The 17,400-nt window shown below is 35.5% G+C and overlaps 1 protein-coding gene across 3 annotated transcripts in view; it reads right to left on the bottom strand.

Annotated features, from left to right (window-relative positions):
- Nucleotides 1-17,400, bottom strand: part of LOC145280196 (sterile alpha motif domain-containing protein 15-like) — an 85,150-nt gene that overhangs the window by 18,708 nt on the left and 49,042 nt on the right. For 2 of the 3 annotated variants that reach the window (XM_080131962.1, XM_080131964.1), the window contains exon 2: nucleotides 177-275. In XM_080131962.1, the coding sequence (XP_079988088.1) occupies nucleotides 177-275 (99 nt within the window). Of the gene's footprint in view, nucleotides 1-176; nucleotides 276-5,565; nucleotides 5,680-17,400 lie in introns of those variants that run through there. The other variant, XM_080131963.1, reaches the window with a different exon arrangement.

The raw sequence follows: 17,400 nt of genomic DNA, 5'->3' as shown, positions 1-17,400 counted from the left end.
AGACAGCTCGGTTTGACTTGGCATTTTACATAAATCTAATTTGGTAAAAGTTGGTTTGTTTTGTATTCTATAGACCCTTCCCACCCACCTTTTTGTTTTTCTAGTAAAATAAATTTGAAAAACAAAACAATGTGATTCATAAGAATGTCAAATAAGCAGCGAAAATTAAAACTTACTTTGATGTGATTGTAATCTGTGATGCCGAATTTGCATAAGCTAGAAGCATCGGCGAGAATCAGCTTCCTCCCATTTATGAAGTTGCGTCTGAAACAATCCTGAAATCAAGATGAAAACATTAGTATTTAATTATTCATTTTCCCACATGTCAAATATTGACTAACTTGGTGCTTCTTAATATAACACTTTCTGGTAAATACAATTAATAAAATTCTAATTTTTGGAAATATATACTTGGTATCCAAAAAAAAAACAAAAAAAAAAAAAATAAAAATAACATAACCAAATTTTACAGTAAACAATCCAGTAGTTTTTTTTTTATTATTAAGTATTTAAGAAATTCAGTTTATTGAATTCATGTTAACATGTACTCCCTCTGATATATATATATATATATATATATATATATATATATATATATATATATATATATATATATAAAAGAATAGCGGTTCTGAAGTCATCTACTGATTCCAAGAAAAAAAATCGAATATCTTAAAAAATATATACTGGATTGTTTTCCATGAAATTTGCTTATCATTTTTTTAACATTATAACAAGTATGTATTTAAAAAAAAACGGAATTTTATTTTGTATATTTACCAAGGAATGTTATGTCAAAAAGGAACGATGACTTTCTGCTAGACTTATGATACTATAATTGGTGTCAAACAGTGACTGGAAATATTAGTTTTGTTTATGTTGTTGTTTAGAAATACTTTGAAATATTGTCTCATGTGCATTGCAAGGAGCAGGAGTTACACCTGCGAATTTTAAATAACCATAGTTGAGTTATCAAAGCAAAACAATATTGAAAGAACACTCGTCTTTCTATAACCACTATCAACAATTTCAACCACTCCCTATCTGTGCCTAAATCTAAATGCAAATTCCATAAACAAAACTTCCTTCCTCGACCTGCCTGCCTGTGGAACTCTGCGTAATGTCACTTTCTGATCAACTTGTAGGTATAGAAAGTTTCCGGTGTTCAACCATGTGGTCACGCTAACAGCCATAAAAAATATGGCTGTCTTGCCGAATGTCCATGTATATTCTTCTAAAGAGAAAAAACAATTCTCCATTTGGATAATAATTATTATAATTGCATATTGGGATAATTTTAATCTAACAAAATATAGTAAATAAACTCGTTTTTGAACGTTTATTTCTATCGGAGAAAGTCGAATATTTCATTTTATTTATTTATTTATTTTTTTTACTGCAAAACAAACAATTTTTATAAAATATTTTTCAGTCCATTCTTTTAATAATAAATAAAACTTTCACTGAGTATTTCCAAATATTTTAAAGTTAGCATTTTTCACAACAGGTTTTTTTTTTTTAACGATCGATGATTTTTCAATATTTTAGCACCGGGCATAATTTATTTCTTTGAAATATATTTAAAACTTCAAATTTTTGTTTTTATAACATTTTAACTGTAAATAATTTACATGAGTGAAACGGGAAATGAAATAGGAAATTTTTATTCTCTCCCGAGATGTACAAACAACACAGATTAATTAAAAATTCAGGGTTTGTTTTATTATACATATAGATTCGAAAAAGTTGTCAAGAAACAAATATATAACAAATAAATGTTATCAAAGGCAAGATAAGTTACTTTTCTACCAAACTGGATAATTTTTTATTGTTTTCATTTTATGTAAAGTGTTTATTCAGCTCAAAAAACATAAAGTGTTTACTGATGTATTTGAAAAATGCAAATGGCAGCATGCTTGCTGTTGTGCACGGTAAGTTTGAGAAAACGAATTTAAACAAAAAAATTATACAAACCACTGTTAGAAACTCGCTCAATATACGTTATCGTGACATAGGCGGGCATATATTCGGTGAGTTTCTAACAGTATTTTGTATAATTTGTTTGAACTCATTTTCTCAAACTTACCAAGTTCAATAGTGATCATGCCGATATTTTTCTTTTTAAAATATATCGATAAACATTGTATGATTTTCAAAGTGATTACACATTTTAAAGTGAGTAAAACCACTAAAAACTTTTCCAGATAGGTAGAAGAGTAACTTATCTTCCCTTTGATAACATTTATTTGGTATATATTTGATTTTTGACCACTTTTTCGAATCTATGTATATAGTAATACAAACCCAAAATTCATTAACTAATCAGTTTTAATTAGTTTTAATATGAACTAAAAATAAAGAGTACATTAAATAAAAATAAATATTTTCTTGTTTTATCTTATAAATAGTTGTTGCATGTACCGTGCTGAAATATTTAGAAAGCTATTTTTAACGGGGTGGGTGGGGGTGGGGCTTTCTAACTATTTTGCACTTTCACCTAACAATTTAATGAAAAAAAGGGGGGTTGTTTTACTATACACATAGATTTTAAAAAGTTGGCAAAAAACAAATATATAACAAATAAATGTTATCAAAGGCAAGATAAATTACTTTTCTATCTAACTGGATAAGTTTTTAGTGTTTTTACTTAATGTAAAATGTTTATTCGGTTCAAAAATCATAGTATTTATCGATATATTTGAAAAAGACAAATGGCGGAGAGCTCACTGTTGAATACGTTAAGTTTGGAAAAATAAGTTAAAACTAAAAAACTATACAAAATACTGTTAAAAACTCATTCAATATATATTACTGTGATATAGGATGTCATATATTGAGTGTGTTTCTAATATTATTTTGTAATACAAAGCCTTAAATTTTTATAGTATCTTTTTTGGGGAGTTTGTTTTACTATACACAGATTCTAAAAACTATACAAAATAAACATGTTACATCAAATAAAAACACTAAAAACATCCAGTTAAGTAGAAAAGTAACTTATCTTGCCTTTGATAGCATTTATTTGTTATATATGGACATAGAAGAACAGAAAACCAAAACTTCAAATATAATTTCTGTATTTAAAGTAACAGTTATTTAAATATTTCAACATACAGGGTGACCCCCCAAAAAACGGGCCCCAATTCTAATTAGGACCCGTTTCTTAGTGTTTTGTCCGAATGAAATGAAACTTTGGTCATAACTAGTTTATTATATTCAAAACATCACATCAAAACACTAGGGTCTTTGGCCTTTTTTTCTCCGTTGACTGTAAAATGATCAGAAAAACAATTGAATGTCCTCTGTTTTTTTTGGCTCACCCTGTATAATCTTGTGGGGAAAATCCAGCTTCCCAGTAAAGGGCACTCTAAATAGGAACAAAAATAATCTCAGTCATGAAACATTTCTCCTCCACCGACCGAGGACAGAAAAGATGATGTGTAGCATCAAAACAGATACTACACTATGATCTTGCTCCGAAGGCCAAAAAAATCTTTGTGTTTAATGTTTCTTTAATTGTTGGTTCTCTAACTTCATAATTCAGTTTTATCAGTATTAAATTGTATATTGCTTTAAAATTACTTAATTTTACATAGATAATATTTATATAATTTGAATAAAGTTCAGTTTTAGTATTAATCGAACTGTGTTCCTTTTTCTTTTTAAAATGTTTTATTGCTCTTTTTCAAATGAAAAAGAGCAATAAAACATTTTTGTCAGACTGTTAGTACTATATGAGGGTTATTTAACCCTCATATAGTACTGACAGTCTGACAAATCTTACCTACATTGCCTGCAGGCATTTTTCAGTTAACAGGCCTTCTTCTTACTCTCGATGGTCGTGGTTTAGGCCTCTTGATTTCTTGGGGAACATATGGCCGCAACAATACTCCTCCAACAGACCTAGTTCTGGTTGGTCCTCTTCAGTTTGGCCTATGTCATTCTGGCAGCCCTGGTCTCAGCCTCAATGATTCTTTTCCATGTCTGCCTCAGGCGACCAATTTTTTGCTTGCCTTGCAGGTTCCATTCAAGGGCCTGCTTGATGATGTTGGATGTGGGCTTCCGCAAGGTGTGGCCAATTCAGTTCCATTTCCGTTTTTTGATCTCTATCTCCATTGGGGTTTGGTTGATTTTGTCCTACAGTTGTTCATTGGAGATAGTCTCAGGCCATCTGATGTTTAGGATGTTTCTGAGACATCTGTTGGTGAATGTCTGGAGTTTGTGAGTGTTGGCCTTGGTCACTCTCCACGTTTCTGAGCCATAGAGTAGAACCGACTTCACATTGGTGCTGAAAATTTGGATCTTATTCTTGAGTGAGAGGGCTGTTGTTCTCCAGATTCCTCTTAAGATGCTGAAGGCATGTCTGGCTTTGCTTATCTGGTGCTTGATGTCCTCATCTGTTCCTCCTTGCTGACAATTCTGCCCAGGTACACAAACTTGTCAACCTCTCTAATGTTCTCTTGTTGTAGTTGCACTGGATCAAGTCCAATGTAAACAAGTTTTGTTAGGCCATCCCCTTCAATAATCAAATTATACCCAATTTCCACCAGTAACAATAGCTACGTTGGTGTCCTGGTGACCACCATACACTCATCAACCCTTATCTTCGAGTGGCCTTTGGGCCTTGATAAGTGATGACTCCTTTGTAAAAAAAAATAGGAATTATTAAAAGGCAAGTGTGAGTTTTAGCATGCTTGTAGTTCATTGGATTAGTCAGATGACATTGAAGGGGAGGCCTAAGATACTCTGGTAAACATAGAGATTAGATGACAGTTACGATTTTTCAAAAAGATAACATAAAATTGTGTATTGATGATAAAAATTTTTTTTTTTAAGATTATGATTTTCTTTTTATTTTCTTCTCTGAAGAAGAGATACTACTCTCGAAAATTACGGACATCAATACCTACTATCTTGTATGACACATTATGTTGGTAAATAAACATAAAATTATTGAAAATTTCTTCTAATATTGCCATTATTCTTTTATGTACTAACTTGTGTCCACAGTGTTTCCTTCAAACCACATTGATATAGCCTTCAAACATAACTCCTTTAAAGATTTATTTTCTTTCATGAATCAATGTCCCTGCTGAGTGATTTGGCCACACACTAACTAACCAGCTTGCAGAGCGCGTTGATTTCATCTATTACCTAAGGAACCTTTTCAGCACCTTTTGGAATCTTTTGATCAATCAGCAAAATGAACCCAGTAAATATCTAAGAAAGACATGTCTTTTCTCCCTCTCTCCTATCCCTGTCCACTGGACGCTCTAGCATTAACGGTCTGAAGATAACAGCTGTCTGACCTTCAACAGCACAAAGAACTTTCAACTCTTCATTTTCCTCACTCAGACACTGTTTGACTTTCTGCTACTGAAATAAACCTCTTAATTGTTGTTTCAAAACAGGTTTTGTCTTTCCTTCTCTGCTATGTCTTCATTTATTATTAATATAAATAGAGGTGTTGAATAGGAAGATAAAATCTCATTCTAACACTTAATAACAACTTTAATGATTATCTTCGTTTAGTAAGAGTGGAGAGAAAAGGAAGGTTAGTAGTACCATGAGTCCATGTGTATGGACAGAAATCAAAGGTTCAGTCCTGTTGAAAGAGAAAAAGTTCATATATGTGTGTTAAAGTTTGGGTCTGTTGGCAGCCACAATGAACTTTTCTTGATAAAGTCGAACCCAGGGCTAAAGGCCGAGGTGGGTTTTGTTGCACCTGCAAAGAGAGAAGTTTGGGGATTGGTCTTAGTCCTGTAACACGTTGTGAGTACCGAAAGATGGACAGAAAGAGAGAGTTGCTATGCATTTAACCTTTTTATAAACTGTCATATGCTCAGCTTGCCGGAAACATGGCCTCTGATTGGGCAAGCCAGAAGGGAAGTTGACTAGCACCAATCAACACTGGGCTTATATAAGCCAATGATTCGAACTGGTAAACCGTGAAGTGTCGCTGCTACTACAGAGGTGCATCTCGCATCTCTAAAAAAGAGACAAGTGCTCCCATTTAATTGCCGCTCCAAAAAGACGGACGAGTAAGACACAGGATATTTTTTTAATGTGGGAGGAAATCTCGCTCACTCAAAATGTCATACTGGATTAAGAAAAAAAATTTAAATTAGCTTAGTCTAGAAGAATTTCTGCTTCACTTATCGAAAACAGAACAAATCAAAGTGTAGTATCAGAACTGATAATGCACTTTGATTTGAGAGGCTTTCATCACTGTATGCAAAATATAAAAAAATTCAAGATGTACCCGGCATTGCCCAGTAGTAAACGTAATGCTAAATTTCTTTAAAAAAATAAATGAAGTAAAAAACAGAAAGCAACTGAGACATGTGCATATAAGTATTAAGTTTTTTCTAAACAGTTCACTTCTAGTAAATAAAACAAAAAAACAACTCGAACTGAGATTGAAACCAAAACCTAAAGACAGTGAGTCAAGTACGATAACCATGAAACCACTTACCACAGCCTTTAAAAAGTTAAGTGTTGAGACATTATGTTGAACAAAGATGGCGGCAGTAAATCAAATCGACAGAGATTCAATGCAGTTATGATTTCGAGTGTTGAGTAATTCTTAGTAACAAAGATGGCGGCGAAGAATCAATGCATTTCGGATGCAGTCATTTTGAGACAGAAGCTGACGGCAAACTGATTGAATCCAAAATTTGACATTTTTTATAACTTTTGAAGCTTCTGACTGTGGTTATAAAAACGATCATCGAAATCATTCGAGTCAAAACGTCATTAAAGTGAGGATAGTCTCCTTGCTGCTTCAGCAGCTTGGAGACTAGGTAGAAAGTACTCATCAAGGATCCGTTCTTGACACTCAGCCCAACAGATGTTGGGCTGGGAACTGGCCCTGTACCTGTCAGACTGAGGTACACCGCTTGGGTATCACCCAGGAGGTCCACCCTCCCAGGCCTTGCTATGCAGCTTTTGGGTGGGTCAAGTTTATTGCTTGTCACCTGAGGCGTACTGACCGGGGAATACTGACGGGGTGGCCTAAACAATTTTTGTTGAGGCAAAAAGAATGCAACTGTTTTTGTAGAACTGATTCAATGCTGAGACGATTATAAGAGATGCCTTGGATGATGGACGGAAAGCATTGAACATATTAAGAGAGCATTATTTATCAAAAGGGAAACTGAAAATTATATCACTATATACAGAACTAACGTCTCTAAAATGTAACGAGGATGAAACTATTACCGACTACGTTATAAGGGCAGAAACAACCGCCAATGCCTTAAAACTCTCAGTTGAAATAGTAAGCGATAGCCTGTTGATATCAATGACCTTCAAGGGACTTTCAGACGATTTTAAACCATTTACAACTGTTATAATGCAAAAAGACAAACCCATAAATTTCAGTGAATTTAAAGTGGCAGTGCATAGTTATGAAGAGATGAATCAGATGCTCATAGACAATAATAACTCCAGCAATATCATTAAGTTAAAAAATGCTTCTCGAAAACCGAAACCACCAAATTACGCATCTCACCACAATGTTTTCCCCAAAAGTAATTTTCCCAAGAAAAAGAATAAAATTATCTGCGATAATTGTGGACGACCCAACCGCAAAAGTTTCCGATGTCGATATAAAAGCTCAAAAATGGACACCATAAATGATGTTGAGAACTTTGATGAAGAATATACATTTCTATTCACATGTAACTTTGACATTACCACAAACGGTAAAAATCTCCTTGTAGACTGTGGTGCTACAGCACAGCACACATTATCACCAAGAAATTTGATTTTATTAAGTTTGATTCATACTTTAATCCACAAAGTCATTTTGTTGAACTGGCCGACGGTAGTCAAGTAAATGATATAGTCTTGAAAAGAGGCGATGTTAAAATATCACTAAAAAATAATAAAGGCGAAATTTGTAACTGCATTCTTAAAAATGCTCTTTTCATACCTACATTTAAGCAAGACATATTTTCCGTGCAGGCTGCCATTAAACAAGGTGGGAATATAACGTTTGGCCAAAGCAAGTCAAAATTGATATACCCTAATGGAATTGTATTTGACATTAAAGAAAATGGCCGACTATATTATTTAAAAAGTATGGTTCCCTCAAAAACTGCCTGTCACGACTTAAAAACCTGGCATAAAATTCTAGGACACTGCAATACAGCTGATATTAAAAAATTACCAAATGTAGTCGAAGGCATAAAAATAATACCTTCAGACGATCTCCCAAATTGTGATGTTTGTGCACAGGGGAAAATGACAAAATATATAAGCAAAACACCAGACAAAAACGTGTGGGAACATGATGAGAATTAGCAGCGAACCGGATGTTAACGCATCCACCATGAGAGACAAAATGAAAAATCGTCATTTGCACATGGCTCCATGCATCGCTTCCGCTTGGGAAGAAAAAAAATAAGATAACCACAAAATAATTATCAACTAATGGCAGAGCTCTGCACCTAAGATAAACACCTCAAATATCACAGTCACTGGGAGCCGGTGTGCCACAATAAAACGAGGGAATGAGGGAACCAAAAGGAGGGAAGAGGAGATTCGCCCTGCTACGTCAGTGAACGCACGGACAGATTATCCCACCCGACCTAAAGAGATGAAGAGAAGAGAACTCGCCCCACTGCGTCAGTGAATGTATGGACGGATTCTGTCACCAAACCTGAAGAGACATAATGAAGAAGAAAAAGAAATAAGGCACCAGTGAACTGAAGCTGATTATGCTCTCATGTTATGGGCCAAACGTCTTCAATTCTAAACACTGCCTAATTCATACAAACCAAAGAAGAGAGGAGGAAAAAAAGAAGATGAAGATGCCGAGCTGCTAGCTGCTGATAAAAAAGTCACCCGCTTTCCAGTTACAAGCCAGGACACGCATCACTGACAGCAGGATGACCGGCCTACCCTAACCATCTCCATCATCCAAAAGATAAGTTACATTTTACGAACATTCATTTCTTGTCAATTCATACATGCCTACAAACAGTTTACAAACATTGATTCCTTGTCAGTTCATACATACCTACAAACATTTTACGAACATTCATTCCTTGTTAAATCGTACATACCGACAAACATTCTACGAACATTTCACCGTAATACAAACTGTCAAATATCTTCATTGGACAATCCATTTTTCGTTGAATCACATTCCATCCTACAAACACTTTGCCTCTTCTAATACAAGTTGTTAGTAGTAAATGAAATCGGTTCTCAACCTTCAATATTCGTCTGTCTTTAATTATATGGAGTCAGAATCTACACACTTCCAACGTTGTTCATTTCATGTATGCTTTGTTGTGACCTCTATGGCGTCCCTCCCACACCTAACCCTTTTTATAACCACCGAGGCCATAAGTGGTGACACTCGAACGTGAGAGGAACACGTATTTCCTTCTATACCCTAGACCGCCAATAAATGGTGAATCCGCCGACCACGATGAAATCGCACATTCCAAAAATAAATAAATAATAATAATAAAAGGACAGACGTATTATTGCTGAAGTTACGAGAACCTATTTTTTTTTTTTTGCTCAAATAATTTACGTGACTAAAATAAGAATTGGCGAACAATTATACAAACACCAACCTTCATAAAAAAAAAAAAAGGACTACGTCTATTATATATAAAGGAGGTAGGAACAAAAACTCATCAAAAGCATAGACTACTACTATCCACCAAAATCCTCACGGACACTCTCGGAATAGCTCCACTATTTCGGGTGGCGATGTGTGTGGGAACATGATGAGAATTAACAGCGAACCGGATGTTAACGCATCCACCATGAGAGACAAAATGAAAAATCGTCGTTTGCACATGGCTCCATGCATCGCTTCCGCTTGGGAAGAAAAAAAATAAGATAACCACAAAATAATTATCAATCAATGGCAGAGCTCTGCACCTAAAATAAACACCTCAAATATCACAGTCACTGGGAGCCGGTGTGCCACAATAAAACGAGGGATTTGAGGGAACCAAAAGGAGGGAAGAGGAGATTCACCCTGCTGCGTCAATGAATGCACGGACAGATTCTCCCACCCGACCTAAAGAGATGAAGAGAAGAGAACTCGCCCCGCTGCGTCAGTGAACGTTATGGACGGATTCTGTCACCAAACCTGAAGAGACATAATGAAGAAGAAAAAGAAATAAGGCACCAGTGAACTGAAGCTGATTATGCTCTCATGTTATGGGCCAAACGTCTTCAATTCTAAACACTGCCTAATTCATACAAACCAAAGAAGAGAGGAGGAAAAAAAGAAGACGAAGACGCCGAGCTGCTAGCTGCTGATGAAAAAGTTACCTGCTTTCCAGTTACAAGCCAGGATACGCATCACCGACAGCGGGATGACCGGACTACCCTAACCATCTCCATCGTCCAAAAGATAAGTTACATTTTACGAACATTCATTTCTTGTCAATTCATACATGCCCTCAAACAGTTTACGAACATTCATTCCTTGTTAAATTGTACATACCTGCAAACATTTTACGAACATTTCACCATAATACAAACTGTCAAATATCTCCATCGGACAATCCATTCTTCGTTGAATCACATTCCATCCTACAAACACTTTGCCTCTTCTAATACAAACTGTTAGTAGTAAATAAAATCGGTTCTCAACCTTCAATATTTGTCTGTCTTTAATTATATGGAGTCAGAATCTACACACTTCCAACGTTGTTCATTTCATGTATGCTTTGTTGTGACCTCTATGGCATCCTTTCCCACCTCTAATCCTTTTTTATAAATACCGAGGCCATAAGCACCAAGAAAATTCTCTCACTTGTGCCATGTGATTTGGCTGGTCTGATAAGCCCGATGGGAAGAAATAATATAAGGTATTTTTTTAATTTTGTTGACGATTATTTAGGTTTAATTATAGTTTATTTTCTAAAAAACAAATCCGACACTATCCTCGCCACTAAGAAATATCTAGCTTATATCGTCCTGTACGCCTCGGTAAAATGTATTCGATCAGACAATGGGACTGAATTTACTAGTAAAGACTTTGGACTTCTATTAATTAACCACCATATTAAGCATGAAAAATCAGCACCGTATTCTTCATTTCAAAATGACACTGCTGAAAGAGCATAGTGGACCCTTTTCAAGATGGCAAGATGTCTACTTATCAAATCGAAATTAGCGCATAGTTTATGGACATACACTTTAAAGGCAGCAACATATATCAGAAATAGATCATTCAATAGAAGATTGGGAAAAACTCTGTATGAAGCGTTTTGTGGTGTAAAACCAAAATTGAACCAAATGCATATATTTGGTTCAAACTGCTTTGCATTTATAGAAAATACCCGTAAACTAATTATTAAAAGTGAAAAAGGTCTTTTCATAGGTAAGGATAAATGCAGTCCGGCATATTTAATCTACTTTCCAGACCAAAATATCCTAAAAAAGGTTAGATGTGTAAAATTCAATGATACATTGAATTTAGAAAATGAAGAACCAGTGGACAAAAAACGTGAGGAAATATTACTTAGTATCTTAATTGATCACAATGAAAGTATTAATACTGACAACAATCGCAGTAAAACTACTGACGTAAATATTAACCAGACACGTCGATACCCGATAAGGGAGTGAAAAAGGCCAGACTTCTTAAAAATTGAAAATATACAAGACTACATAGTGGATTACTGTTACTCGTTGAAAAGTGCACCAGAAAGTTATAATGAGGCGGTTAATTCAGAAAATCACCAAGAATGGAAAAAAGCTATGAAATCCGAATTGAAAGCTTTATCTGAAAATAATACATATGAAATAGTGGCAAAACCAAAGGATAAGAATATAATTTCTTCTCGCTGGGGTTTCTCCAAAAAAAAAAAAATCACAGCCTCTGGCAGTGAAACTTTTAAAGCAAGATTTGTTGCAAAAGATTTTTCACAAATTTCTGGAGTGGAATATTTTGCCATATTTTCATCAATGACAAATTTAACATCAATTAGAATTTTATTACAATTTACTGCTCAATACAATTTAAAAATACATCAAATAAGTGTAAAAAATGCTTATTTAAATGCTCTGATTGACTGTGAGGTTTATATTTACTCTCCAGAGGGATTTAAAATGAAAAATAAAAATTTTGTATGGAAACTGAATATATTGCTGTATGGTCTAAAACAAAGCACTCACAATTGGAATCTAACACTCCATAATTATTTAATATAAGAAGAATTCAAACAATGTCTCAAAGACGTGTGTATATATACCAAAAATATAGGTAATAAATCGTTCATTTTGTTTTTTTGGGTTCTCAAATTGTGACAACACTTTAAAAGATGTTAAAAATGAATTGAATAAAAAATTTAAAATAGCCGATCTTGGACAATTGTCATGGTTCCTCGGTATAAATAACAATGAACCAATCATGGTACATTGAAAAAATTCTGCTCAAGTTCGGAATGCAAGGTTGCAAACCGCATACAACTACTGCTGAGATTGATGAATAAAAATATAGAGTCCGAAACTAAATTAGTAGATGATCGATTATACAGAAAAATTATTGGAAGTTTAATCTATTTGATGACTGCCACTAGACGTGATATGTTACACTATAACAAAGCTATCTTAAAACTTATCAAAACCGACAATTAAAGACTTTACTCATGCAAAACAAGTCCCTTGTTATCTAAAAGGAGCCAACTAACAATCTTTAATATTTAACAAGTCAACATATCCTCTAAATTTAGAAGGATTTTCAATTCGGATTGGGGTAATTCTACGGATAGAAAAAGTATTATGGGATACTGTTTTAGACTGTCAAAGACTAGACCTATGATCTGAAAAACTAAAAAACAAATTGTTTCCCTTTCTACATGTGAAGTAGAGTTTGTGGCCCTTACGCACTCGGCACAGGAGGCAATTTTTCTAAGCACCCTTCTAATATCTATTTTAAAATCAGATTAAGTAAAAAACCAATAGTAATTCATTGTGAAAACTAGAGTAGTATCTTATTAGCAAATAATTCTATGATTTATCAAAGGTCGACGAATATTTATCAGATATCATTTCATAAGGGATGAAATAAGTAAAAAACATATTACTCTTAGTTATGTAACATCTGAGAAGAATATAGCCAACATTTTCACTAAACCTATAAAAAGGATAAAATTAATACATTTTATAGCCAAACTTTTTGGAATTTAACTATTTTCAGAAACCCAAACTGAGAAGTCAAAACAACACAAAAGGAAAATATGAATAAACAATAATAACAGATTGTAAATTGTCTCGGGCATGACATTAAACTACACGGCTTTTTGTCTTACTAAACGAATTAATCAACTAAGATTTCTTTTCTTTTTTTCTTTATTTTATTACATTTTCACCCCAAACAAGGCACATTGCCACTCTGGTGTAGGGGGATACTATCAGGGTCAGCAACTACTGGGGCACTATGTAGGGATTTGGGCAGCAAGATGTCGGTTCGCGTTGCACTTGAACTTCTGCATGTCAGTGCAGTTAGGGAAGCAGGATTCTGGAATGGAATTCCAGAGTCTAGCGGTTCTGGGGAAGAAACTACTGGAGTAGAAAGATCTTTTACATCTAGGGATCTCTACTGTGTGGGGGTGGGATTTAGCTGCCTGTCGGGTTTGTCGAGGGTGTCGTGGGGGCACAAGTGTCTGCAGCTCGTCAGAGCATTCACCATTAAAATACTTGTAGAACAAGCAGAGGGATGCAACGTTTCGTCGATGGGACAGAGGTTGAAGCTTAGATGCCAGTTCAGGGCCTATCAGATTGGCGACTTTTTTTAACCTTGTCTAGGAGCGAGAGACTAGTAGTAGATGCACCAGCCCAGATGTGACAACAATACTCCATACATGGGCGAATGGTGGCCTTATAGAGATACAGGATACTTTCAGGTGTCAGTAGTTTTCTAGCACGGTAGAGAGAGCCTACCTTTTTTGCAGCGGCCCTCAGAATGTTTCCAGTTTTTGTCAAACAAGAAAAACGTATATATATATATATATATATATATATATATATATATATATGATGATGATTGCAACGTCTTGTCAGACGAGTGCCACTCCCTCAGACACTTAAAGTCCATGAGCCCAAAAATGACTTTTTTCTTTTTTATTTATTTTTTTTAGTCCTACCGGTGAATTCACACGCTCAAGCAGGCATGACATTGAAGACAGTCATTGAGATTAATTATTACATTTTTCCAGCATTTCAAGACTCCACACATCACAACTTCTCCATCGCCACAGGACCATTTTTATAGACAAATGCCTGAGGGAGTATCTATACACAGATAAGTTAAGTCTCTCTCTCGGTTCAAAATGTTGAGATCCAGCAACAAGCAAGAGCAAGATAGCCAGCACCAAATTAAACTGCAGACCAGCTTAATGCGGCTACTGGTCTCCCACTTTATGGTTTTTTAAATCAGAGATTTGTTTCTCCTAAAAAAGTTGCCTTCACCACAGCTTATGGGAGCCCTCTCCACCCCAACACACATGGTGTTAGTTGGCCGCTGACCCCAAAAAAGGGTTCATTTGCCTTTGGAAGGTCTTGTTTTTAATCCTCCAGGGAGACTAGCCACCCTCCTCACCAAACAAGTTTTGTAGGGGAACCAGTTTAGTCGCCGGTGACCCAACCATGCAGGTAGTTCTGGGTTACATGGTAACAGTAGCATATATATACGTGTATATATACATATATTTATACCCATACATGTATATATACATATATTTATATATTGATACGCATACATGTATATATACATATATATATATATACATATATATATACATATATATATATATATATATATATACATATACATATATATACATATATATATATATACATATATATATATATATTCATATGCATACATGTAGGTATATATACATATATTTATATATTCATATGCATGCATGCATGTATGTATATATATATATACACACATATATGTACATATATATATATACACACATATATATATACACACACACATATGTACATATATACACACATACATACACATATGTATATATATATACATACACACACACATATATACATATACACACATATATATGTACATATATATATATATATATATATATATATATATATATAAGCCCGCATAAATCGGGCGAAACGTTGAGTATTCAGGTCCTTCCACCTCCATTTTATTTCATATCGTCGGATTTAATCCAGCTCAACAATCATATATATATATACACACACATATATACATATACTTAGACACATACATATACATATATCTATATACATATATATATGCATACATATACATTCATATATACATATATATATGCATACATATACATACATATATATGATGATTGCAACGTCTTGTCAGACGAGAGCCACTCCCTCAGTCACTAAAAGTCCATGTGCCCGAATATGACTTTTTAGCCCTGCCAGCGACTTGCACACCCTCCAGCAGACATGACACTGAAAACGCTCACTGATTTGTATGAGACTAACAGCAGCAGAACCTGTATTATCGTGGGCTTTCATGTGATTAACAAAATCTGCCTTAGACAACAGAGCCTGATCACACACCTTACAGATCCAGAGATCTCCATGGTTGAACAGCAAGGTTTGGCATTTCCTACATGCTCTCTTAAGCTTCTCTCGGTCTATTTTGGCTGCTTCATAGTGTTCTGCACCCCTGTATATCAGTGTCCTCCACTGCTTGCGATCATACGCTAGGGACTCCCAACTGTCAACAGGAATATGAAAGCTCACCAGACTCTCCTTGATGCTATCATGAAACGTTTTTTGGGCCTGTGCTGGGGTCTTTTTCCAAGAAAGAGCTCACCATAGAACAATTGTTTTGGGAGACGATAGTCTTCAAACCAGATGAGATGACCCGCCCAATGCAACTGGTTCTTAATAACAATGGTAGCAATACTGGTTGTTTTGGCCTTTTTTAAGACATATGTATCAGGGACAAAGCTATACCACTTTAAACCAAGAATGTGTCTAAGTCAGTGCTGATGGAACCTCTCGAGCAATTCTATATGTGACCGGTACAAGGTCCAAGTTTCAGATGCATAGAGTAGGGATGGTACTACACATGCTTGATATACTGAAATTTTAGTTGTCAGAGTCAGATCACCGTCAGACCAGACTCTATCTTGTAACCATCCAAAAGCGTTAGATGCCTTGCTGATTCTCTGTCTTATTTCTGCATTAAGAGTGCCATCATTTGATAAGGCACTCCCAAGGTAGACAAAATTTTTTACGACTTCAAGGCGCTTTCCACAGACGAAGATATCAGGTTCCACATACAGATCATTGGGAGCGGGAGTGTACATGACTTTAGTTTTCTTAATGCTAACTGTCAGTCCGAAGCAGGTACAAGCATTTGTAAAGAGATCCATCACTAGTTGCATATCTACCGGGGAGTGTGTTACCAGGTCAGCATCATCAGCATACAGCAGTTCCCTAACAAGTCCATCACTAACAAGTGTTTTGGCTTGGAATCTTCTGAGGTTGAACACCTTTCCAGTCGTTCGGAATCTAATATAAACACCCATATCACAATCGTGGAAACCATACCAGAGCACAGCAGTCAAATAGAGCGAAAACAATGTTGGTGCAGCTATATCACCCTGCTTCACACCATTATCAATGGGGAATTCTTCCGAAAGCTGACCATTGAAGTTGACGCGACCTTTCATACTATGATGAAGTTGCTTGAACTTGTCTGTAAAAACAGGTGTACAGCCAAATTTTTCCAGCACTTTCCAGAGAGCCTCACGGTTGACTGTGTCAAACGCCTTGGTTAAGTCCACAAACACCTGGCAAAGAGGCATACGCTGTTCAATACATTTTTCCAAGAGCTGTCTAGCAGAAAACACCATATCCACAGTTCCTCGCCCACCTCTAAAACCAGACTGGGATTCCGGAAGGATATTAGGACATACATACTTTTCCAGTCGGTTTAGCAAGAGCCATGCAAATACCTTTCCAACCGCACTCAGCAGCGAGATACCTCGATAATTTCCACAATCAGATCTTGTACCCTTTCCTTTGTACAACATAACCAAGATGGCATCTACCCAATCTTGGGCAACCGGGTCACCCTGCCATACTGACAGTATCAAAGAGTGGACCACACAATGTACATTGACACCACCATGTATCAGCAGCTCAACAGGGATGCCATCCAGCCCAGGGGCTTTGTTCGAGTTTATCTGTTTTATGCAGTCAACTGTTTCCACAAGAGTCGGTTCAACATCAAGTTCTGGACAAAAGGAACATTGAGGGATACTTTCTATTGCAGCAACATCAACATTGGATGTGTTATGAAAAAGGTCATGAAAGTGTTCATGCTATCGATGCTTAATTTCATCTGAGGTTTTCAGCAAGGTTTTCCCGTCCTTC

The sequence above is a fragment of the Euprymna scolopes genome, chromosome 7 (genome assembly GCF_053919585.1).
Source record: "Euprymna scolopes isolate OS-2025 chromosome 7, ASM5391958v1, whole genome shotgun sequence".
NCBI lineage: Eukaryota > Metazoa > Mollusca > Cephalopoda > Sepiida > Sepiolidae > Euprymna > Euprymna scolopes.
Note: the sequence above shows the minus strand (reverse complement) of the source record. Positions and strands in the feature narration are given on the sequence as shown.